Source organism: Bombus terrestris, chromosome 14 (assembly GCF_910591885.1).
Source record: "Bombus terrestris chromosome 14, iyBomTerr1.2, whole genome shotgun sequence".
NCBI lineage: Eukaryota > Metazoa > Arthropoda > Insecta > Hymenoptera > Apidae > Bombus > Bombus terrestris.
In genome coordinates this window covers 5,877,354-5,903,724 of record NC_063282.1, presented here as the reverse complement: position 1 = coordinate 5,903,724, position 26,371 = coordinate 5,877,354, and the positions used below count along the sequence as shown (strand labels likewise).

At 37.8% G+C, this 26,371-nt stretch overlaps 1 protein-coding gene across 14 annotated transcripts in view; it reads right to left on the bottom strand.

Moving 5' to 3' along the window:
- Positions 1-885: 885 nt before the first annotated feature.
- LOC100646318 overlaps positions 886-26,371 on the bottom strand; it is a 193,163-nt gene continuing 167,677 nt past the window's right edge. For 4 of the 14 annotated variants that reach the window (XM_048411914.1, XM_020866375.2, XM_020866376.2 and 1 more), the window contains 10 exons: positions 20,966-21,103; positions 20,092-20,170; positions 14,237-14,340; positions 8,160-8,420; positions 7,604-7,906; positions 6,592-7,031; positions 6,118-6,497; positions 5,428-6,034; positions 4,548-5,336; positions 886-3,565 (listed from right to left, as the gene is read on the bottom strand). In XM_048411914.1, coding sequence (XP_048267871.1) covers positions 3,230-3,565; positions 4,548-5,336; positions 5,428-6,034; positions 6,118-6,497; positions 6,592-7,031; positions 7,604-7,906; positions 8,160-8,420; positions 14,237-14,340; positions 20,092-20,170; positions 20,966-21,103 — 3,437 coding nt within the window. In that variant the 3' untranslated portion in view covers positions 886-3,229. The other 10 variants (XR_007226312.1, XM_012316224.3, XM_048411911.1 and 7 more) reach the window with 10 other exon arrangements.

Below are 26,371 nucleotides of genomic sequence, written 5' to 3'. Positions count from 1 at the left end.
TCTTCCCCTGTGATTTCAGTTACCTAGTAGTCGCTGTCTATCGTGCAATTGGACTGCGACTGTGATTAATCATGGTGACGTTCATCTTTCAGACTTCTGTCTCTCTTCAATCGATCTTGCAATACAAGAGTGTTATATCTGCAAACGGATCGCAGATATCAAAATATCTGACTCTGGCAAGTTTTAATTGACAGCAGTTCAATAACGGAGATGCTAGTTTGTGTTTGTACAGCGGTCGTGTTAAAGCATGTGTGCATTTAGTGTTTGAATATCCAAGTCCCGATATTCGTTGATAATTTTCTAAATTACCTTCGTTACATCTGTATGCAAATTTATCGTAGTCACGGCACTGACAGTTATTAAAATGCCAGGATATCGATGCCGGCTGTTGTGAATAAGTTGCCTGACCTATGAGGGGGCACCGTTCCTCGGAGGCGATGCCCTGGCAGTTTTTCATTACCACAGATCTCTTGGGAACTAGCCGGAAGACCAGAGTGCACAATTACACCAGGTGGGGGATAAATAAGGAGTAGGTGGCAGAGCAAGATGAGACGAGAAACAAGACGGAAGTGGGTCAGCGGGACTGTCGGTCGTGAGGGTCCGGGTTCATTTTGCCTCACCTCGAGAGTTACGACTCGCTCTTGGCTAATGAAATAAAATATACGAGCTCTAACGTAATCGAATGAATTTTACCAAGGCCAAAAGAAACGTAAATACGATTTACTCGACCTATATCCAAAATTATTTCGAGCTGGGCCATAATTTCGATCGACTTCTTTTAGTGTTCTATTTTGTGGATTTTAAAACGTTGCTGTCCAGGTTTCTGTAGTTGAAATAGCTGCTCTAAAATAAAGGCCCGATTTGGTGAAAAATAATCGACTTCAATTTCTTCGATAATTTTCATTTATATTTTATACATACATAGATTTCTTTGAATATTTACAAGTAGTTCTTTCATCTTGCGTTTTTTTTATTTCTTTGTTTTTTTTTCATTTGGAACTGCTGTCTGAGAGGAAAACCAGGGCTTCTCGAGTCTTAAAATTCGTTTTCCTCCCACAGTAACACTTAACTGCTAATGATTATTTTACACTCAACATCGATAAATACTCAGGTAGAGCTAATAAATTTTCTAGCGTTTTGTTAAGATCTTTTTCCCACCATTCTTCGCCTATTGCCATTCTTCATCACGCATCTCTTCCTCTTGGTTAGTCACATCTGTTGATATCGACACACAGACAGATTTCCGTATTTCCGTTCGAAATGCGTACCGTTCGCGTCCCTCGTCGAACGAGTACGCACTCTGGCAAAATATAGTAAAAATCTCTTTTTCATCTCTTCCTCCAATTCCCTACCATTCTTTTATTTTCTCGATAAAAAAATATCTGCATTGTATATTTTCGTTTAAACTTAGGTGGCCCCTCGACGCACGATACCACTGTTTTATTGTTTGAACCCGAAGCGAATCGAATTTTCAAGTCTCGTTTACGAAAGATAAAGGACGGATCTCGAATAGCGATGTCAACTTTCCTTACACTAATTATCATATAACGAAAATTGAGAGATTTATAACATTTCTTGTAGAATACTCAAGTCGCAGTTTTAAAATTCAATCATTGACAGAAATTTAAGAAGACGTATCGTCTTAGAATCTTAAAACATTGTATACTACACGAAGTGTCGGACAGCGGTATCGTATGATTAGGGTGTATTTTTTACATTTTCCACTCTGCACCATATTTATCACCAACGCGTCGTCTAGGTCGCTTATTAGGAAGTCCTCGAGTGCCTGGAATTCTAACAAGATCGTCAACAGCTCGAAATCGATCTCGACACGCTCTTCTTCTCCGACGAAGTAGCAATAAAGAAGCAAACGACGTACAATGCTCGTTCGATGATGTAAAAATTCTACAAACAGGAAATACTCTAAAACGGAAAATAAGTTTGAAGAATACGAAAAACAGCGAACACAATTATAATGTAATAAAATAACCGCGGTCTTGACGAGAATAAAAATCTTAATAGCCATAGTAATACTCTTTCTTTTATTTCTACGCAACAGTCTATAAGCCTCTTTTATCTGGATCACGTTTCTTCTACTATATTTTAATGCATAATAGTAATCTGTTCTAGTCGCAATCTTCCAAGAACTTTGAGTGACTGATTCTCTTTGAATGTTCAGGGCGCTTTCATTGTTCTCGTTAATTGCAAAGAGGAAAAAATTAATCGCTAGAAATCACTTCGTAGTAAAACAATGCAATGTTAACAGATCGAAGAAACCGATTCATAGAGAAGAAATCGTTTCGAGGATCGTATTTCTCCTGAACCTGGTGACAAAGGCTCAGTCAAGCAGAACTACTTGCTGAAATAAATCCTTGGGTGATTAGGTGGATTTAAAAATATAAATATAAAACTTCTTCTATCTCGAAAAGTTCGTGCTCTCAGTTCATTCTACGTGTCCAAGATTTCTTATCGAAATTGGGTAATCTTTTGGAAGATAAACAAAGTTGGGAATAAGAATAAGAAAAGATGTATCTTGCGCGGAGCTTGGACACGTCGAATACAATTGGGACAACAATGAGATTTCTTAAGCATGTGACTCGTTTATAACCGGTGACGCGTGTATATCGAGTAAAACACTGAGATCGGTACCTAAAATATAACAGTATAATATACCTTGAGTATTATCCATTCCCTTGGAACGCTATCTAGTCCATCAGCGCAAAATTACAGCAGTCGGATCGAAAACTCGTTTGGAATGTACTCCGGTTCGCCTAAACGCAATTTTAAATTCTCATCCTTTCAGACGATCGTCGTTCTTCCCTTTCACTTCCCTACTTAATTACGTGTAATTTAGTTAGAGCCTCGAGAGATACAATTGAAAATTTCTCGTGTAGCCAAGCGTTTATTTTATGTACAACTTAATGCATTCTGCGTCTCGTAAGGCGACTGGAAATCTACGTCATTTATTTTGTATTAAAACGAACAAGAAAAATACAGTGGAGAAACAGAAAAATGTCTATAACGTCTATTTAATTTCGAATTACTACGAGACACAGAACGCATTATACTAAATGATCTTTGGCTTCTATCGCCAATTATTAATGAGACGCAGCGTTTCTTACATTGGTAGACATCGTGAATCGCGACAGGAATTATTTTTTTCCCTTTCTCGACGTACTTTCTATCTAATCACAATCTGTTTCTGTCATTTTCCTTTTCGTTACTTATGCTATAAATACGCGGTGTGCTTGCTGCTGTGCTCAAGGGCTGCAAGGACGTCTTGTTTCTGCCTCACGTATAACCTGCCCTTTTTCCAAGGATTCTGAAGCTGCAACAACTTGAAGTCATCTCTCAAGCAACGCTCTCTGGCACCGATCACAGCCACCAAGCAAAAATTCGGCAGCTCGTCGGCCGTGTAAATGGGCCCTTCTTGACCCTTTAACACTACCGCCATGTTCAGCTGCTTCACAACTAGATTCACAACTTCTCTGGCCGTGGTCCTCGGAGTAACGTGTAACTTGAGGCTGGTTCCGGAAGCCAGGCCGGTTTCGTAGGCCGCGTAAACCTGCAAAAATACCGGGTCTATGGTCAGACGATGCCGTTAGGTAATTTATAGACTGTACAGATACAAATTGTCTGCTGTAAAATCAGCATATGCAGTGACATTTAGGTGGCAGCGCAGTGACAGCACGTTGCTCGATGCATCTGGCTGTTGTTAACGACGAATAGTAAATTAAGTAAACGTTAGTGTTCGAAACATTTTAAGGAGAGAAAAAAAAAAAAAAGAAGAAAAATATTGCTTACCTAATGGTAGTAACGATTTAAAATGACATAGATAAAGAGATATGCAGCACGCATTCAGATCAAAGATTTTTATTTATCGTTAGAAAAATTATACCTAGATTAACATGGAAACAATCGTGTTACGTTAAGTTGAAAGCTCGGACGAAATTTCATGCTCTGCTAGATCGATAATACACGAAAAGCGTAATCTGGAAAGCGCATCTGAGCGAGACAAGCACTGAAACTTAGCGGTGTGTGACGGCTTACTCATATGTCTGCTACATCGGTCTGCACTAGAAGACCAAGTGAGCTGTTTTTAACTACAATCAGGTTAGACTTGTGTTCCCTACAAGGAAAAATATTATTTAAACTCAATGAGTAGTTTCCCAATAGGTAATAATAAGCTTTTGCGGTTTAGAATTGGAATAAGTGTTACTTTAAGGAAGCTTGCACAAGGAATAATTCCTTGGCTAATGGGAAACAACCGTGACAAATTGTACTAGCTGCTCCCAAGATTATTACGATCGTTGTTCGTAATTGTAATCCCCCGTGAATCTTCAGAATGAAGCAACGATCATGTTGTAACTAGCAATAAGACGAACACGATTCTTTTCAGAAAAGAATAATCTTCCGTGGTGATTTCTGTCACAATATTTAACTACACAGGATCCCAATCCTGTTATTTCATTATATATTGATTCTTCCTCCATGTAAATTCTAATTTCTACTTGAAAAATTGATACTTGGAACTTGACAAATATTACCTGAAGAATGCCCGGCAAAGGAGCAGGCATTAACGTTGCTTCGTCTTTCTCCTCCTCCAGTTGACTCTCCAAGGAACCAGTGGCCGTGGCCGCGACGCTAGCAGTGGGCTTGGTCGGTTTGCTCTTCGTATGTCCACTCTTTATGCAGACACTCGAGTTAGGCGTCGAATACTCGTCGCTACTTAGCGAATGCAAACTGTCGGAATTGGTGTTGCTGACACTTAACAGACTCGTCGTGTTTGTCATGGCTGTTGACACGCTTAGGAGCGAGCCACCATAGATCATAGGTTTTATGCTGAGTAAAGGACTGGTGCTGGCCGACGCAGATGTGATCGTAGCTGACCTATTTCTGGGACTGTGTTTGTATTTCGTTAGGATCAGAGTGTCCTCGGATTTGGAAGGCGGTAACCTGGTGTTCTGTAATGGTACCAGATGATTGTTGCTGCCAGCGCTGGTCGCGTTGCTTAGATTGCTGGGGCTGCTCATGGGTACCGTAGACTTTGCAGGTTCTGAGCCAGCCGACACATTTGAAGTGTTGCTGCCCTTGCGAATATACTGGCCACTGGGCAATTGTTGTTCGCTTTTACTGAACTCCGTTGTAAGCAGATTTGAGGAAGAATTGGACATGTTAGGTCCTGGCCAGCTGCCTCGACCTGGACTAGATTTCACCAGCTTCGGATCGCGTGGCGGTAATTGGAGCAAACTTCTCTTTAGGCTGTTGCTGTTGCTTCTGTTTCGGTCGAGACTGAGCAGGTGCTTCATTGAAATTCCAACTGTTTGTGACGAACCCTGTAGTTATGAATTATAGAGTTGTCTAATGCGATATACTTGGATTTTAAAGAATTTTACACAGATCACAGGATTGGTCAGTTCAACTTACGGTCTGCTGCGAAGAACCGCGATCTCTAGCGAACGTGATCACGTCTATGAGCCACCTGGCTCCTTTCCACACGGTGTTTACTTGAGTCTGTAGATCTTGCAGCCTGGCCAATTTATCCTTCGCCACGCTTAACTCCAGAGAACTGAAGGCTTCTCTGTGGTTGTACTGAGCTTGTGCCGTGTCGAGTTCAAGAATGCAACTTAGTCTTGAATATCTGTTGATCACATCCTTCTGATAGGTGTTTAAGTGAACCATCTCGAATACTTGGATGGGCAACGAGAGAAGATCACCGCGTTGAAGAAGGATTTCTCTTGTTCCAGGCACGCAACAGGCGGTTTCTGCAGGAGGCACAGCGATCAGAAAGGACACATCGTGAGTCAGATCGATAACTTCGGCGTCGTAAAGTCGATGGAGCAAAGAGTCTTCAGGACTGATTTCCATGTAATTGAACAATCGCCTTGCTGTAGCAGCGACCAGGTCGACGAACAATTTCTGCTGTTCTGTACCTTGGGCCTCGTTTGTCACGTTTTCTTTCTCTTCACAGTCCTTGACCGACGCGTCTGATGCGTGAATGCGAGTTATCCTTTTCAGATAATCCCACTCCTCGCTATGGAAATATATAAATAACAATGATTAATAAATCCGCAATGATATGTATGAAGGTACTATTTTCATCAATTCAATACTTACGCAGAGACATGTGGGTTGTCACGGATCTTACAATGAGGCAAAACATTAGGTGATTTTGCGGGTACCACGACTTGTATAAGATCGACGCTACTCTGCATCTTCAGATAACCAAGATAAAGCCCTTTTGATAGCTTGATACTGCTAACTTGGTGGTAAGTCATCTGTTCCTGTATACTGGCTATTAAAATATCCGCTACGTTACTATCTTCGTGAATAATGACTTTCTTCGTGACTTTGCTGAGTGGCAACCATCTGCTATTCAACACTGAGATCAACTTCGGAGATTTTACGTAATTCACTGTGGAGAAAACCAGGGTGCCTTGAACGTCTCTAATAGGTTTATGGTACAGCTGACCAATGTCTTGTATACACAGCGCTGCCTATAAGAACCAATGACCAAAAATTACTCATCAATCTGTAATTCATTTTCATCTTTAACAAATGTTTAATAATTTTATATAATAGGAAACAAACCTGCATTTGTGCAGCAGCCTGTAAAAGCTTTATCCTGAAGTGATTCGTTGAACTGCTGTGACTTTTCTCCATATTTTGACGGAGAATTTTAACATCGTCCCAAGTGCAGCCCACTTTCATCAGCCAATGGAAGTCGTTGTAAATACAACTAGGGTAAGTCTCGTCGACTTCGATCACAGGCAAGAAATCCTCGTTCGTTACCAATATTTTATCCTCGTGATAGAGTAAACAGGCGAGAAAAACGCCGCGTCTTAGATTCTTCTGAAACTTGCTGGTAGCCGAGAAGAGCTGTTTTATCGTTGTCTTCTTCTTGTGATTACGCCTCTGCACGGCCGGCGTTTCTTGAGTGTACTCTGGGCGCTTGATATCCGTGAATAAAGTATTCAGCTGCTCCAATCGGCCGGCAAACCTTGGCACTCTGCCATCGATGTCTCTCCAGCCTGGAACAATAGTTACGTGTCTTCACTTCGAGTTTTAAAAACTCCGATAAACTAAACGACCGGTACGTGTGCAATGCAAATTCTAAATTTAACTTGATTCGAATGCAATCGAGCGAAATCTAGGCGCGAGCTAAATGTGGATCAGATTCGAGATCGATTTCGTTCTGTACTTTCCAGCTGTGTTACTCGATGTTTTATATGTAAAAGACAAGTGACAAGTTACATGTCCTACCTTTTATAGAAGGACAGTTTTAAAATTCAACATTTGCAGAATAAATATATATATTCTTTTCTTTCTTGAACATTTAAAAAATATCAATATTGAACATTATCTATGCAGACTAATATCGATTAAACTAACATAACAATTAAACATATTCGTTTCTTATAAGAAACTTATACTAAGATTTATATCTTTGAATCTATTAGATTAATTCTAATTATTTTATACTGAGATACTATTTTTCAGCCAAGTGGCATAAAGGTCAAGAAATTAACAAAAATAGCCTTCTGCATACGCTCTTAATTCGCAATGCATTCTATAGAAAAGAAATAAAAAAAAATGATCGTACTGCTGGGTGTCACGTGGGCGGGAGTCGAATTCCTGAACCTGCTGTAGCCCTTCAAATTGCCAGCAGCTGCTCGAAAATAATACTTCTGTCCCTGAATCAGATCGTCAATCCTGCATTCCCTTTGTTTCATATCTAGCACTTCTCTCTCACCACAGATCACCGAGAAATCTTCTTTGATACTCCACTGGACTTTAAATTTCGTGCAAATTGGAGAATCATGGGAATCTGGCTCTTGAAACCTCACTGTTACAGAATTGGTTCCTGTGACGTCCACTGCGACCAAAAATGGCATGTCTGGTGGTCCTGAAATAGATTAGTATTGTCAATTTTATTTAAAAATTTTCTGCTCTCGTATTAGCTGCTAATGTTTATGCATTTTTGAAAAGTTTAATTGTGTACAATTTACAAAAGTATCTAAAATATCTAAAGTAGAGTAATTTTTAGAATATTTAACAAGTAAAGGAAATTTTTACTAAAAAAAATATAAAATCGCATAAACATCCGTGATCTAATTAATACTATCATATCATCAAAATGATACTTGTGATTGACTTACTCGCTTGATCGAATCCAAGTAACATTTTTCTAAGCGCTCTAGCTCTTCTTTCCCACAAAGCGAGTTGCTTGTCCTCCGCGCTACCGCCGCATCCCGTGAGATTGTTGTGCTGCGACGAAAAACTTGATCTATGACTGCTTGGTGGTTCCAGGAGGGTAGTCCCACCGCTGCCGGAAGTACTGCCGCCGAGTTCTTGAACTCTGTGTTCAGCCTCCAACAGCAACGAAGCCAAGTGACTGCCCAGGGACTCTGGAGATTTGACTACGCAAACAGGATCAAAAAGATTCCTTGTGAAAGTTCAATATCAAAAGAAGTTGAAGAAAAACGAAAGAAAATTGCAGAGAAATGGAAGATAAGTTTTCAATTTTTGAGAGTTTAAGTATTCCCGTAGAAACGTCTCTGGAGAATTAAATCGAAGTTCAGAAGAGAACCAAGACTTTTATAATTTATGAGAGACAATTTTACAAAACCAGAACCAGGAGAATCTCTCGTATGATACTAAAACTCTGTAAGATTTCTTTACATAATCATCCATCCCATTATGCTTACATCAACTGATGATATCCTAAAAAAAGAGTGAATATAAAAATTCCTTATTTGCATCTTCGAAACTCACGAACTCACAATTTCGTAAATTACGAAGCAGAATGAGAGCCATAAGAGAAAAATAAAAAATTTCTGGCAGAGAAAGCTAATTTTTTTCAAACGTTACGAATGGATTTTGTTAGGAAACAATTTAACTCTCCGTAGAAAGAAAAAAGAAGGAGAAATAAAAAAGTTGGTAGACGAAATTCAAGAGTGGACTATCGAGGAAACGCGTAATGGAGTCAATTGCACGAATCAACGTGGTTTGTGAGCGGAGAATAGTGCAAAAATCATCCGGCTAATTGAGCCGATTCAACTCGTACCCGGTGTTTATGAATGTAAAATCTGCGGTGGTTTGCATCCGGGACAGATGGTTACGTCGCGATCGTTTGGCCACAATTGTGTCCACATCGGATATCGATTTTCACTTTCTGTCGAAGGACTTTATCTCTGATCGGTTCATTTTACAACTTTCCATGTGGTTTCTGACAGTAACGAGAGATTAAGATATCGATGACGAAATAATTTTTATTTCCCTTCATTCATAAACTGAGCTTGTTACAGTATGGCTATTTCTGTTCAAAAAGAATTCTCTAAAAAATTTGATCTAAGCTAACGAGACGAGGATCAAGATAAAAGAACCAGGAGTCTCTAGTTTCTAAATGACGAAATGCGAAGGAATAATTGAAAGAAATGTTCCGAACGAATTAAATTCAAGTTTAGAAATTTGGGGAAAAACCATGACAAGTTCCTCATTTTTGTAAGGGATTAAGTGCACTCGCAGAAATTTTTCCAAAGCATTATTTACACTTTTCGATTAATACAAATCTTTTGAGAAAAGGCCAAGAGGTCAAGTGTATTCGAAAGTGTTTTCTAAAGCGTAGATTTCGATTGATAAGTGTTCGAGAAAGACCAAAGGCAAATTTTTCGTTTTTAAGAGTAGAAGATAGGAGAAATTGGTGTAAAGGATCGTAGCTGAATTAATAAAACTGTTGGGCAGAGACCAAGACGACATTTTACATTATATAATAAAAAAAAATCTTGATTTTTTTTCCTTGAAGATTAAATCAAGCTTTCACTTTTAAATAAAACAGACTCGTCCGAGAAAAGTGGAGATTTTAATTCAAGAGACTTTAATGCCAGCATAAATCAGGTTGGTAACAGCGTTACATCATTAAAATCTCCGAAGTAAACAAACGAGTATTACATTGTAGAACGTGTAAAACGCGGCGTAAAGCGATGGAATTCCATTATAAAAGTAATTTCACTCTCGTAAGGAAGATTACTCGTCTTGCATAAATACATCGGATTCGCTTAACCGTTTCAATTGAAACTTTAATCGGTGAATATTAACTTTGGCGAGAGTGAATTACGCTAGAAATTAAGGAATAACAAAGAGTAAACGAACACGGGAACACGTAGAAAATTCGATGTACGCATACTTTAACACGTGTATGTATATCGAGACCAGAAATGTTGCTCAAGCCAATATATTTGTTACGATATTTTCAATTTTAATTGAAATTTTATCTTGTATCTTGGCACCTCTTTCTTTTAATGTGTCTAATAAATGGTATTATTTCTTTGAAAATATGCTTCAATTTAATTAACAGAAAATTTAAAATCAAAGACACTGTTGGAGTTCACTTTGATTGAAATTTTATTTTGTATCATGTCACCTCTTGCTTTTCTCACGTCTAAAGAATTATATTATTTCTTTGAACGTATGTTTCAGTTTAATTAATAGAAAATTTGAAAGCAGACATATTTTTGCAGCCAACACGTTTGTTGCAATATTTCATAATTTAATTGGTATCTTTTTGTCCCTTACTTTTAACAGGTCTAACGAAATGTATCTATTATTTTCACAATTCATACAAAATTGAATACCAAACGTGTTGTTGAAATTATTTTAATCATCCTTTTATCTCCTCTTTTCAATAACACTAATAAAGAGTACTTCTTCAATCTTTTTCAACACATGTTTCAATTTAATTAATAAAATATTTGAAACCAGAGATATTGCCGAAGCTAATATATCTGTTGCAATGTTTCAAATTTTAATTGAAATTTTATCTTGCATCTCGTCGCCTCTGCCTTTTCACACGACTAACAATAAATAATTGTATCGCTTCCCTGTACATATGTTTCAATTTAATTAATAGAGAACTTGAAACGAGGCGTATTTTTGTCTCTTCCTTTTGACAGGTCTAATGAGGCGTTATCTATCATTTTTACAATTCATACAAAATTGAATACCAAACATATTATTGAAAGTAACATCTTTGTCATGATATTTACGCTTTAGACAATCTACGATAGACGATCAGATAGTAACCGATTGTAGGAGTATTACAGACATTATCCTGGAAGATTAGATTAAAATGGAAAAGCGGTATCGTAAGGACGATATCGCATTAATTTTCGTCGAAACGCGAAAGAAGAGAGGAAAGGTTGTAGAGTTTAATTATCAGCGGAGCGAGATTCTACGCTTGCGATTACACTTGTAAATTGGCAGATGAGGAGAAAGGCTCGGTGGAAAGTTTCTTCGCTCCTTTTCACAAGCCTAGAATTCTCGTTATATTTTTTTGTTCCATCGCGGTCGAAACGCAATAAAGCTCTACTGCATTTTTATTACAGACTGCGCAATACTAATAGGAATTCTATCCTGTTCGGCTATTCCTCCCCCTCCCTTTTTTTTCGTCACTAAAAATCGCTACGTTTTTTTTCCTCTCTGTAATTCCTCTCCAACTTTTAGGTCACTATGAATCCATCGTGCAATCTTCTCGAATTTGGTCGTTCGCCACGTACACGAGTTAACTTTCACATTGATCTATATATTTTTCGGATCGTGTTCCCTGTAGCCGTGAACCAACTGAAGCTACCAACAAATTATCTCGAGGGTGGAAAATAAAAAGATTTTAGGGTTTCCTGCCATTCGTCAAACTTCTCTGTACGTTTTTTTTTTTACTCTGATCGTACAAACGAGAAATTTGCAAGCGTATTGTTTCCCGAAACAGAGGCGACCTATCGAGAGGCCTTCAATTTACCTGCTTTTCCACACCGAAACCGTGTGTATGGAGGTTTTTCGCGAAAGAAGCGAAAAAACATCGATTTTATTCAACAAAACAAACGACTCCGCAAACCCTGTAAATTTTTGAAGAATCTTTGCCAAGTTTCTCATTTTCTGCACATTTTTACCCTCTGCCCCGATCTTTCCCCCATGGACGAAAGAATCGACGAAGAAAATTTCTAAGTCCTTTATTTATGAAGTTTATAATTCCTATCTCGCGTATAACAGCAGTACCGCTCGGTTATGAGAGGAGAAGTTTTTAATCCTTAAAGGCTATCATGCGAGAAGCTATCATCAACTATGAGAGGAGAAGTTCCCAACCCTTAAAGGCTATCACGAGCCAGAGAGTTCGTCTCGCTACATCTTTTTTAGATTAAAAATTAAGAAGTGGAATTAAATGTTTTACTATTACTAGATGATACTGGTAAGAAATATTAGATGGAAAACCTAAGAGAAAAACTTCAGCGTGTGATGGCCTTTAAAGATCAAAAACTTTCCCTCTTTTTCTCATAACCGAGCAAAACTTGTGTTACAAGAAGAGATAATTATATTATGAAATTTATTACTGAATTACAGATTCCCCTTTTCGATTCTCCTTTGCTGGAACCTGAAACAGTTTCGCGTAATACAATTTCACGATAAAACGTTCAAGTAAAAAATGTTCATAGTCTAATGATAGCCAAATGAAATAAAACTTGAACGATATTAACACATAGTAAATGTTATGTACTTTTGTAGCCAAGTGACGCGACAGTTTAATGAAATAAACTTCGTCGAATCTTCGTTCTTGCAAATTCTTATATTGACAAAAATTGAGAAACCGATTGATCAGATGATATAAGAATTTACATAGAGCTAGACGAGAAAAAGAGATAACGATAAATATAAAATTTATTAAAAAAATTCTACTTGCTCATTGGCAGACGTTCCAACTTAAACACGTAAAGTAAAATAATGCTATATGCATAATATTAAAATCTGTTTGGACCTATGGAATCCAACCATGGGGAACAACAAGTAATTCCAACATAGAAATTCTTCAACGATTCCAATCGAAAACTCTAAGATCCTTAACACGTTGACTGCCACGACACCCGTATTCGGGTGCCAGCAAAGTTTCTGGTCGAGCCGCGTAATCCATATTCGGGTGTCGTTTATTTGACTACTTGAGAAGGATCGTCGTAGGTATTTGAAAAGATATTCCATAATAATAAAACTGTTGAATTGTTATAAAAGTAATACGAAAATGGTTTATTAAAAAATTATTTAGAATGTAAAATTTTAAAGCATTCTATACATAGTTGAGGTTGGTCGGGACAATTTGGACAATAAGTTGTTGTTTTCCTCAAATTCTTTCGTGCCTTTGTTCGGTCCATTCGACGTCTTTTATTTGCATAACATAGTTTGCATGCGCGTCTAATGCTTCTTCCGGAATCATTTTTCCGAACGGCGATATTATGCTGACTCCGTCGAAGACGAGGGTTTTTTGTATTTTCAGACAACTCTAATAATTTTGCAACTAATAATTGTCTAAATATTCTAATATTTATATTCCTCCTTGTTGCAATTTTCTAAACCGTCAAAGCGTTTACAACAGAAATTCCCAGAAGGAGTTGAATGCCAAGTTTTCTGTACCATTTGATTCCTTTTCTAATTGTAGTGGCATAAGAGACCATTTGGTCGGAATAATCTATACCACACTTTCCTTCGTTATATTCAACAACAGCTAGTGGTTTTAATGTTGCGAACAAACAAAACGAGAGATCATTCTTGAGACCACCGCTTCAGCGACTCGCATTACTAAAATATCGATGCGAGCACCTAGCAGAGAACGCTTGGTACTGCTGCACGCGTGGCCTGACGGAGATTTCTTTGAAAACACGCGTGGCAGTCAACGTGTTAATAGATGCACCTTGATATGTTACCAACGAAACAATACATCGCGGTCTCAAGATACCCAGTCAAAGAAGAAATATCCAAATTCAGCAATAGATATAACATAAGAGTTAATAACCACCAAAATCCACTATTTACTCAATTTCTTGACACGTCGGATCAGATCCGCAGGCTAAAAAGACATTACCCTTTAGATTCAAGCATTAGATTCAACTAGAATCAAACACGCTATAAACACTTATTAAACACGACATAGTATCACGCCAGAAAAATTTACTTATAATTCCCAATGAGAATTGATTGTAAAATTCATCCAAATAAAACAAAACGAAGAGAAAGATATACAATTTGAAATTAAATTAAATTAAACTAAGTAATGGCAATGTTATCGTTAAACCATACTTCGTAGAATACCACGCTGTTGAAGATTGTAGGTTAAAGGGTGTTAAAGGAAATTTCGCGCTGATCGAGAGCTGGATAAACGTAACAAACGAAATTTCCAATTGAATTCCTGTGTACTTACACTGGTTACCCTCCTGTGCGCCGAACGCGACCAGCATTTTTGCAAGCGGCCTATTGTTGCTGAGCACCGCAACATCCAGGGGTGACAGGCCGTCGCTGTTCACGCTGAAAGAATTCAATTCACACCGACGTTACTCCTGAGAAAATATTAATTGCCATTTAACTTCAGATCATTGCAAAAATCACGCTAAAATAATTTATCATGTCTAACGATTCATCGATGACATTTCCTTTGAATGAAAGAAAAAAGTAGCAAAAAGAGTCTAATACGAAAAATACACGAATTTCCATCGTGTGATTGTAGTCGTATGTATGCGATATATATATACACGCATAGATTAAATAAATCGCAAAATCCATGGAAAATTCCAACGGATACCATGTGCCCGCGTTCGAACGGAAAATAAACGGTTACGCCTATTTCCGTGAGGTAATCGGCATCAATTTCGTTCCGGGATAAACGTGCTTTCGCGAACTGCCATTAGTAAACTGGGACAAAGAGAGAAGAAGTGGATAAACGGATTATCGTGGCAGCGAATGGACATTCAGCGACGATTACGACGCATGTACACCGATTGCAATGCAAACGTGGACTCGCGAATCGCGATCATTCGATTACGCATCGAAAGTTCGATGCGTGTTTGTCATTTCGTATTCCACTCGTTGCGTTCGATCATTTTCGCGATCGATTCATTTTTCATATTACTTTAACCAGTTAGCTATCTCTCTAACCTCTTTGAGAATTGTGTAGCTGAAATATGTCGTAAAAAGCAAGCGATGACGAGTATACTCGTCAAACGTAGAGTATCTGTGGCTGTTATGTAATGTAGAATTATGTTGCAATGAAACGACTCTTTTATTTTTTAACTTTGTCACTACAATTTACTGCAATTATCAAGTTGCAATTTAAACATTAATTGTAAGTATTTTTTAAACACGACGAGTGTACTCGTCATAACACAAAATATTGCCATTTCCTCATAACGAGTATGCTCGTCACAAACAGCTAACCGATAAACAGGTTAATCGATACGTACAGAGTGGTAAGATGAGATCAGAAGGATATTCGAATCGAGCTAAGTAATTTTCTCTGCAATTTGCCAAATTTCATAATGAACGATTTCTAAGTACTTGAAGCAATTTACCGGCCTTCAAAAATGTAACATTCGAAAGTATTTTTATATTATCGGCTCTTACGTGAAGGCTCTAATTTGAATGAAATTTGGATGAAACTTCGTAGGCTTGAAGAACAGCCAACAATGGCGCATCCATTAATTTTATTACTCGCCAGGAAAGTAATTCTATCTTTCTTTTTACGCGAAAATGAAACACGATCTTTTATCAAATAATATATCAAAGACTAACGACAACTAATTACGCGAAGTTCAATATCGATAAGATGTTGAAGCTTAGATGACTCAAGTCTAATCAATGTCGACTGAGTAGAATTCAAAATACTAAATTTGGTAAAAATGTGACCTGTTTGTTCGAGGGATCACCAAAGTTTTATCCTTTTTCGTTCGGACTATTTTTCTTGCGAAAGTACGTGTCAAAGAGGAAGTTTCAAACTCCTGTTTGTTCTCTCCGGATTGTTCTTTGAATAACAGGGACTTGACTCCGAGTAGACTAGAGTATCGCTATATTAAATTTCCATAAAATTGCATAAAAATCTACGATCAAATTTCAATTTGCAATTATACCAATTCTGCGACACGCTGTGCAACAAAGGACGGAAAAACAATTAACACGCGTTACGTATGACAACGGAACGTTGCATCCAAGTAACTTTCGACTTAAGTAGATTACATATCGGATGAATAGTTATTAGCGCGCACAGCAAGCTCGCTGTGGAATATCAGCGTCTATGGTGTCCATTTACTCGACTAAATCTAATTATCGCCGGGGATTGCAACATATCTAACGAGCCTTATGTTACGGATCGATACGATTACAATGTAGGAACCGTGTAACGTGTCGAAATGCGTACGAAGGGTTTGCCTGGGCCCTAGACAAACGGACGTTGCATCGAACGCTAATTAACGCGAGCTAACGTACTACAAGGCACCGAGTAAATTGGAATTTACTGTCTCGTGCCTCGACTTTGTCCTGTTCTGCTTATATCGAGATCCACCGATAGGCTAACAAACCGTGTATCGATGTGCCAGTGAATTTTATTCGAATAAAATTTTACGAGGAATCGTGTTTTATGGTAGCAACTGGTCGTAGATGTTCACGTTGTCTTCGTCGTGTCTAGCGGTTCGCCAAGTCGAGGAATTTTACGTGCAAAGGTAAAATTTGATGAAAAAAGTCAAGTTTCTTCGTTTTATATGTTATACTTTGTTATAGTTAGACTGCGGATTTTTATGCGCGTTCGTATCTTTGCGAATATAAGTAAAAATGTTGAATTTCGATAGGAAACTGCTTTACCTACCGAGCATTACGGACAAACACCGTGCTTTGGATATTTTACATGTTTGTTGTATATTACATGCATTCTCGCAATTTTGCAAAGTGCAATTTTGTACTTTCAAATTTCCTACAAATGCATAAAAATTCGCAATCTGGTTAAAGCATCGTCGTGTAGGTTTAATGTAAGAGACCGTTGCTTGACATAGTTTGTAAGAGAGGATTAAAAAAAAAGAATTACAAAAAAATATAGATGAAGTGAGTTTGGTATAAAACAGGTGAATATTATGGATGAAATGTAAAAGGATAATTGATAGGTGCGGTGAAGGTGTGTACCTTACTTGATGATATTAAATGCTTGATTCGTGAAACATACAATTTGGCAAACAAAAGAAAGTTTATAAAATAGGAAGTATAAACAGACACTATAATCTTACAAAATGGATATAAAATTTAATGAAAACAGCGAACACACATATACAGGGTGGTTGGTAACTGGTGGTACAAGCGGAAAGGGGGTGATTCTACGCGAAAAAAGAAGTTGAAAATATAGAATAAAAATTTTTCGTTTGAGGCTTCGTTTTCGAGAAAATTGACTTTGAATTTTCGCTCGGTACGCGTGCACTTTGACACGTCTCGTTATAACGGAAAATAACGGCAGAATGGGCAACATTTTCAGCAATTTTTGTAATAATAAACTTTATGATTATTTCATATTATTTCATTATTTACTGCTAATTTTCCGTTCCGGCAAAAACAAACTTAAACTGCGATAATATCCATCAGGTCGATCTACAGTGAGATCCATTATAACGTGATAAAGAGACGTGATAAAGTGCACGCGTACCGAGCCAAAATTCAATGTCGATTTTCTCGAAAACAAAGCCTCAAACGAAAAATTTTTATTCTATATTTTCGGCTTCTTTTTTCGCGTAGAATCACCTCCTTTCCGCTTGTATCACCAGTTACCAACCACCCTGTATATCATACACTAGATGATCGTTACAAATATGAAAATATGAAATTGTTAGCACGAAAGTTACTGAAATTCATGGTGTATCAATTTTAGACTCTCTTTTATCCGCCACTGTATGATATCAGTCGCAAATACGGAATATAAATAAAAAAAAATATTAATAAATTCAGAAAAATATACACTTTATTCCATTATTCTTTTTATTCCTCCTTTTCTGTCTCTTCTCTGCACCCTCTACCTTTTTTTCGCGTTACGTAACACGTTGCACACTTTCGCAAGTAAAACTGCAAAACTGAGAACATGGTTGCGACAGACCAAGTCCGATATTACGTTCAATTCGAAGTTACAACTAATATATCACAATGATATGAAAGCGATCATCGAAAATAAAATCGAATCACTGCGGAACTCGACATGAAAAAACGAAAACACGACGATAGACGTCCATTTAGTCCGAGATGATATTTTCCAAAAATAGACTTGCAAATTCGTTGGACAGCAAACATCAATCGATATTCATAAAAGACTGAGAATAGGTCGAACAAGCTTTGTCCATTTCTGCTTAATCGCAAAAGAAAGACCGAAAAAGTGTAATATTTGCAACAAAAAGAATCACTGTAAAACGCTTACTAATTGGGTGCTTGAAATTTCAAAACGAAAGGAAACAACGTAACATTCCAGGCAACTATAAGCCGATCCTAAACAAGACGGAAGCATTGAAACGTGTCTTACAGTTTCTCAAAAAGACACAAAGCTCTTCTAACTAATCTAAAAAATATAAATATATATATATTTATATTTATATTGCATAATATAAGGCGTTAATAATCCTGAGAGATGGGCAAAGCTGTAAATAAAAAAATTAAAAGAAGCTAATATTAATGTACTTTGTAAGTATAATAAATTATAAAATATAATTTCAACAAAAGATGTCTCGATAGAATTGATCGAAAAATTTTTATCACGAGAAAGCAACATTTGGGCCAGGAAAGCGCGCTTTTTATCTTGAACGAATCGAGCTTTCGCCACGTTAGAGCAGCGAGAACTAAAGATAGGTTTTTGTTTTTCGGAAAAAAGGTCATAAATAGGGCAGCTCGAATTTTCCTCGTAAATTCTTAACTGCGATCCGAGGAGAACGATATCTTTCGCTCTCGGCAGGATACGTTTTTCCACGTGGAATCGGCCATCCATTTCCTGTATCGTAAATTGTTATCGAGGATAGGAAAAGAAGTTAGGTCTCGGGAAACAGACCTGAATATTTTTCCGCTGAATTTCTCTCGTTCCATAATTTCCACGAATAATCGAACGGATCAGCCATGTGAAAATCAATGAAAATTTCTCTGTTAATCTTCTGGCGGTATGATTTGTGAAAAATAAAATATCTATAGTTGCATCGAAATAATAGTCTTCAATTTTAACTGAAAATCTAATAGGACGTGTTACTTAAAAATTTGTCGTGTACCATTAGAGAAGGTTAAAGTCATCACTTTTGCTAGTAGATATAATTAATTGGCGAATTTCTTTTTCATTTATGGAAAATCTAAAAATGAGCATAATAATAGGTCTACGAAAATCAGTAAAATATTTGAAGTACGAAATAAATCTCTTCCTATATCCTATTTAATTAGTTATGTTCACAAAAATATATTCATCAAAATATTTTCACATATATTTTTACATATTATTTCATTTCCGTTAAAAATAGATTACACTCTGTATCTACACTTGCAAGGACTAAAACCGACCTACTTTAAACTAATTCGTCTTTATCAGCTTTTAACAACGCTGGTTTCTATCCGTTTACGGAAAATTTAAGAATTGAGAAATACAGGCGTGATATGCAAAAATATGTAAAATGTTTAAACTAGAATACTCGTCATAATACAACTCAATAGCAACAAATTTTCGTTCGTGTTTATTTTCTTCAATTATGCTTATAACAGCATTAATTTGCATAGATAATTCACAGGCCAAATAACGATTATAAAGCTTCTAATTAATTGTCCACATGATCAACCACGATTAAGACGATATAAATAATTAGAAAAGAGAATAATTATCAGGTAACTACAATGGCTCGAAAAAATCGATAAACGTTGGAAATAGGAATCGGGTGCTTGTTTCAGAGGATCCATCGTCCAATCCTATGTTAATTGGCTTGTTTTCTGGGGCTGCCGGCGAAATTAATTAACAGTTGCAATTAACCTACATCAGAATCACGTGCAGTGCCATCGTTGGCCGGTTCTTTGCCTCAGTCATCGAACCAGCGCGTTATATCGCCAACATTTTTCCCATTTTCGAAGTGTTACATTTTTGTTTTTCCGGTTGTGCGTGAAAATTTCATTCGAAATGTATATTCTTCATTGCACGTGAAGCATGTATTATTAAAACGTTTCCAAACGGACCGTGAAAATGTTCCAACTCGAGGCGAAATGAAATTCTATCAAAAGCCGGAAAAATATTCGGAAACTCACCTGTTCACATCCACGTCTGTCGACTCCAAAATCGTTCTGGCTTTGTCGAGATGGCCATGTTCCACGGCTGCGAAGAGGGCTGAAAAAGTCAGAACGAGGAATAAATTGAAACTGCCGTTCATAGGAAAACAGTAATTTTCCTGTTGGAAATTTTTATTGTTCATTAACGAACCGGTAGACGCTCGTTATATCTTATTACTTCATTTCGAAGTAAGAAACATCAAATGTATTAAAATAACGAAAAAAAAACTATAGATGAGAACTCTAAGAAATAAATGAGCAAAAATTGACCAAAAAAAGAAATCATACAGTGATGAACAAAAGTATGGACATGTAAAGTTCCGTGTAAATCTATAAAACGTACTATTCTTTATTTAATTTGTTTATCAAGTATCACTTCGGAGATTGAAGTTTAAGTACATCATAATTTATTAGCGCTAAACAGACGTGTAGTAAAAATGAATAATAAATATGGATTGTTCTCAACGAAACGTGAGATTTCTCTTGTAAAATCGACACTGGAATTGTTTAGAAACCCAACATAGGACCAAAAGTGTAATGTGAAAATAATACCAAAGTCGACATAGAAGATTCTTACAATTTCAGTTCTTCAAAAATGAAAGATGTACGTACAATTGCTTCTGGACAAGCGAAATCATAATATTAGCTGTCAGTCTTTGAAAATTCAGCTTTCAACATTTGAAGATTACATTACAAAATTAATTAGAAACGGAGTATATATGTTTTTAATTAATATAGAATCTTCCAAGTTAACTTATGCTAGTACTTTTCTTCATCGCTGTAAGTGTTTAAAAAAGAGAAACTTCTTAAAAAAAATGAATGGCAAATAAAGAAGAAAAAAAATCAAAGATACCATGCAGGTGTATGTTGAGAGACTGTGCCGTTAGGGGATTGATGTGCACCGACGAAATATTGTTCGATTGTTGATTTGGCTGTTGTTTTTTCTTGCCGAAACCTTCCAGGAACTCCATCCCTTGCAAAGAGTACAGCTCTGCGTGAACACAAATCAAAGCAACTGGATAAAGACAATCCGCCAGAGGAAAAAATTGCAAGGAAAGTCTTTCCGCGTGCAGAGATAAATAAATAAGCACACGGCTGGACGACGACGGACGCAAAAAAGAATTTTCATTCTAGCTATTGGGTTGACAACTAAGTTACCACCTAATTACCACCTAAGTTACCACTCACTAATTACCACCTAATGACAAAATCCGCAATCACTTAATTGCTAATCCAATGGATAATAAAATCCTGACGACTGTAACTTGATTGTGCAAACCAACTGTCGCATAATCCGAATGAGAGCAGAATTTCGTTTCTATTCGTGTTAACGCAGTATATACAGTTAATTCAACATTCTTGTACAAAGATAAACACAGAGTGTTCTTCGCGAAAACTCGAACATTTTATTCTTCCTTATTACGTATTGCGTAATTTTCGTCTAATTAAAATTCCTTTCAAGAATTCGCGCGTCCTCGCTCTCCTCTCCTCTCTCTAGCAGTGTCAAATGAAGCAATTAGAAAAGAAAAATAAATTGCAATAAGCGGTCTGCAAGGAAATCTCTTCCCCTTGGCTTCACTATATACGTGGAAAATTGGTAAAATTACTCTTCTTTCGTAGTATATTTATCGACCTAATAAATACGATATTGCAGCAACGTATCTTATATCGAGAGTAAAAGTGGACTAACAGCAATATTCAAAAAATGAAGTAATTCGTTGTTAAAAATAGGTAGGTGTGCAACGACTCACTTTAGTACGTTAGTTGGTTTTATTTAGAAAAATCAATTCCTCTGCTTCTTTGGAATAAATTCATGCCATAGATTGGCAGAAATTCAGAGAAAGTGCGACTTAGTCCATTCCTGCTCTCAATAATATTATCGTAGAGTGTCCTGTGTAGGCATTGTGATTTATCAACAGACACTTCAGCTAAATAATTCAATTTGCCTAAAGAATTCGAAGAAGGTTTATTCACTGAACGTGTATGTGAAATTATGCAATCCGTCTGTCTATATTAATCGTAATATCGTATTAATTATAACTGTCCACTAAAATATTCCTATTTATTCCCTGTTTCTCATGACATATGATCAGACCGAAAGGATTGATCCAGTTTATTTAAAGGAGACACGTGTCTCGAGTATACGATATCAAGTATCATATATTAATCTGACTATCTGCATTAATTACAGTAATATATAATAATCGTTAATATAAAATATTATATTAAAACTTCGTATAGTAGAAAAGAATTCTCTTCTAAATGCTCTCTAAAATGTGAGCCAATTTAGCGGAAGAAATTCGACAAATTCTCAAAAAACCTGATAGCCCATACTTGATCCAGAAGTGGTCGTGACAAGAATCCTATCCATGGACTCGGCATCCCTCGAGTCTTTCATCGACTTCTTCCTGCCCACCGTCACCTTGCTACGAAAGCTTCCACCGCGGGCATTGGTCCAAAAATTCGCGATATTATCCACCGTCCTGATCCTGCAGGACTTGGACGAGCAAACCGAAGTCTTTCGAACTTTCTCACCATCCTTTCGCCCTTTTTCCGTCGTGTCGATCCCGCGGTCATCCGCCTGCCAATCGAACAACGTCGTCCCATCGACCGTGTTTAACGCCAAACTACTTCTCGCCGCCTCTTCATCTTGTAAAATCACGTCGTTCACCGACAAGCTCCTAGCTTTCGTTACGGTGAACACCGGACGATTGTTCTTATTGCACTCGAAATTCGCCTCCATGTCGAACACGGTTCTGTCCTCGGCGGACTTCCTCGTTTCATCTTCCGTTGGCCTGGCGGGATCTACGACTATCGTTAACCCAGTATCCTGATACGATTTCTCGATGGAGCGTTCTTCCTTCGTTTCGACGTGATCAGAATGCTCAGGTTCGAACACGTAACTGGAAACGGACGAGTCTAAGGAACTGTCCAGCCGGAAAGTAGGATTCTCGTAGGACAACTGGCTACCACAGAGAAGGTTTCTCTTCTCTTTATCTTCGTTCGACACGGACGAAGTCTCCTCGTTGCTCTTCCAACGAAATATATGAGTTACTCTCGGGGATGAGGCGTCGTTGTTCCTCTTCGATGATTTCTCCTGCTCCTTGCGACCCTTGCCCATTATTCTGTCCGTAAGGCACAACTTGCTCTTCAGGTCCCTGGTGATTTTACGAGACTCCAGCTCGCTCGAGGAAATCGAATGTCCCAAGCTGGGAGACGTCGAGAGGCTGTTGAGGGACCTGTCAGAGTCTTTCGACGAGTCTTTTGACGAATCATTTGGAGGAATTTCGAGGCTTTTGGTTGGCCACGTGGTCTCTTCTACGAGGGACGTTTGGTTTCGGCGTTTCTTCGTGTCTCGCAGTGATACCGGGGAAAGATCGAAGCCAGAGTTTAAACGAAGACTCGCGTGGTTTCGCAGCTTCGACATGAGCTTTATCGATGCACGAAAGGATCTCGACCGCTTCAAGGTCGACATCCTGTCGCTTGACGATCGCCTCGAGAGCAATTCCATTTTGGGACTGGACGCGGAGAATTTGCGAAATTTCATCTGGAGGATCCTTCGATGTTTGCGGCTGATGTCTTTTAAAGTTCAGAAAGTTTGACCTGGTTTTCCTCGATCTCAGCCAACTTAACCTGTGCGATCACACACAGTGTATTACGTATGGTATCACATTCGGTTCCTTGATAACTCGTGACTATTCTCGTTGACAATTTCGTTGAATATGCACAATGTTTGACTAAATGTATCCTTCGATAGAGACTCATGTTACGTTTGATTTTCTTTGGCAGAGAAAGACTTCTTTCTTCGGGCTACTTCTTTGGTTTAAGTAAGCTGAAATGTCACATTCTCACGGTAACCACAAACGCTGACGATATTCCGGTAGATAAAACACAGACTGTTCTTTCTTTGGTTGGGCAAACACGATGAACATTTCCTACGAACGACTGAAAGTGTCGAAAGAAAAATTTACGACAAATGTCAGGTATCGCGAAATATATTTGTTGCGGCGAGAAATAAACGTCCATTTGGATTACAGCCTATAAATATACTTCGTTTCTCATCAAGGTTAATAGCTCTCTTTATGACGACATTAAAAACATCGATACGTGCAATCGCCGTCACTCGCGCGAACAAATAAAAAGTAAAAATCAATAGTGTCCCGAGAAGGCAAGAGAAGAAAAAGAAAAAAAGAGAGAAAGAAAGAAGAAAAGTAGAAGAAACGAATGCAGTCGTAAGAGCAATAACGTGGATCGCATTTTAAATCGAAATCCTACTCAATTCTACCGTTCTCTAGTTCCATTTGGAACGACCAGGGTTTGGAACAAGTCCCTGGTTTCGCTAAACGGTTGGATTACTCACAAAACGCGGCTACACCGGGAAAATTCATATTCCACGTCAAACGAAAAACCGTAATTTCTAGGAACACGATAAGACAGCAGTTATCCGAGTCAGCCGGATTTTAATACCTTGAAACACAATCTTGAACTACATACGAAATAATCGAACTTGTATAGTACGAACCAGTGTTATTAAAACAACGAAAAACGATGAAACAATTGGAACGATCCTCTCGTAGGGTTGTTCGATCTTCTATCGTGTAACGATTGATGAAAGAAAGAAATTAACCCGTAGAAATAAAGTAATATACACACGGCACAGAATTACGTCAATTGCAGCTGAGAACATCGACATTAGCCTCACAGACTTTCATTTTGACGAATAGAAATTACGTCCTCGTAGATAACCATGATCTGCGATGTTGAGCTTGCAACGTAAGTACGCGTTACGTGTATTTCACAGTTTATCACGCCGGTGTTAATAACGAGTTACATAATCTCTTTCCAGATGTAGATGCTTTAACTTTTGCTTGTTGTAATCGAATTTCACGCGTTCACACGACAAATGACATGTATATAATAGTCTGACTGAAATATCCTTCTGACCTTGACAACTCTATCCGAACGAACGAGGAAGAAAATGAGAAAAGTTTGAACGCTATCGTAGACGAATTTCAGATCGACAGACGCTCGTCGCGGCCAACACGAACGAGTCCGAACGAATGCGTGTCACACGACAGACTGACGTATGCCCGTAGCGAAACGATTTTATTATTTACTTAGGACACGCACCCGGTCGATTCCAGTGCGCCAACCACAATTACCCATTACGAAGAAGTGGACTGAACGTCGACTCTTCCTCCTCGAGACGAGCGTGACAATTTGTTAGCCCAATCAAACTTATTGCCGGCGTCCGTGGCTGGCCATTGGATCGCCAAGATCGAGGGCATTGCATCGAGAGTGGCCAAAAGAGTAAACCGAAATGGTTAGAGCAAGTATCGAGGAAGTGGATAAACGGAGATTTGATTGGCTAACGTCACCCATCTTCTGATTTACTTCTAATCGATATAACGCGATCTTAATGTTTCTATCGAATAGATCGATTGCCCCTGGAACTGTTTCCTGGCGAGAGAATACGCGCGATATTTATTGATTGGATTTAGGATTTGATTAGAGAAGCATCGGAAGGAAGCGAATTTATGGGACGAGTGTTTCTTGAAATTGTTTGGAATTTTTGACCGAGGAATATGGAAAGTGATTTTGATAACTGATTTCAGATTTACTGAAGCATCGGAGAAGATTAAATCAGACCGCGAGTATTTCCTAAAGTCGTTCGCAAACTTCTGTACACAATTTGAGAGATGTTCGTAACTGCTTTAGAATACGAATTAGGATTTTGCGAAATACATAGAAGCGTTGGAAACGAATTTCTAAACTGGTTGTACGAAGAGGCTGAGCACTTTTAACATCTCCTATTATACTTTTGCGATTCGTCAAGAGAAACTAACAAATGACTGACGAGCTACTTTTCAACTTCCACCATAGAAACAGATGTTCTGTTAATGTTAGATAGCTTTGGGATTAATAACGATAACGAATCTGTACAAATTTGTTTCATTTGGTAAAGTTTCGACATCCGTATTTAGTCTAGAAATTATTGATAATCCGCGAATATTCCTGCATTCGTTGCTTTAACTTTCATCGTGGAAATAGGTATTTGGTTAAGCTTCGTCAGCTATGGAATTAGTACAGAAAACAAATCTCTAGGAATTTCCTAGTTTTCACAAGTTTCAAGCTTCTCGAGTATCTCACAAATTATTGACAATGCACAAATATTCTTGCATCTGTTGCTTCAATTATTATGCGTCATAGCTATAGCATAAACGTGTTAAGCTTTGATAGCCCTAGAATCAATCTTCAT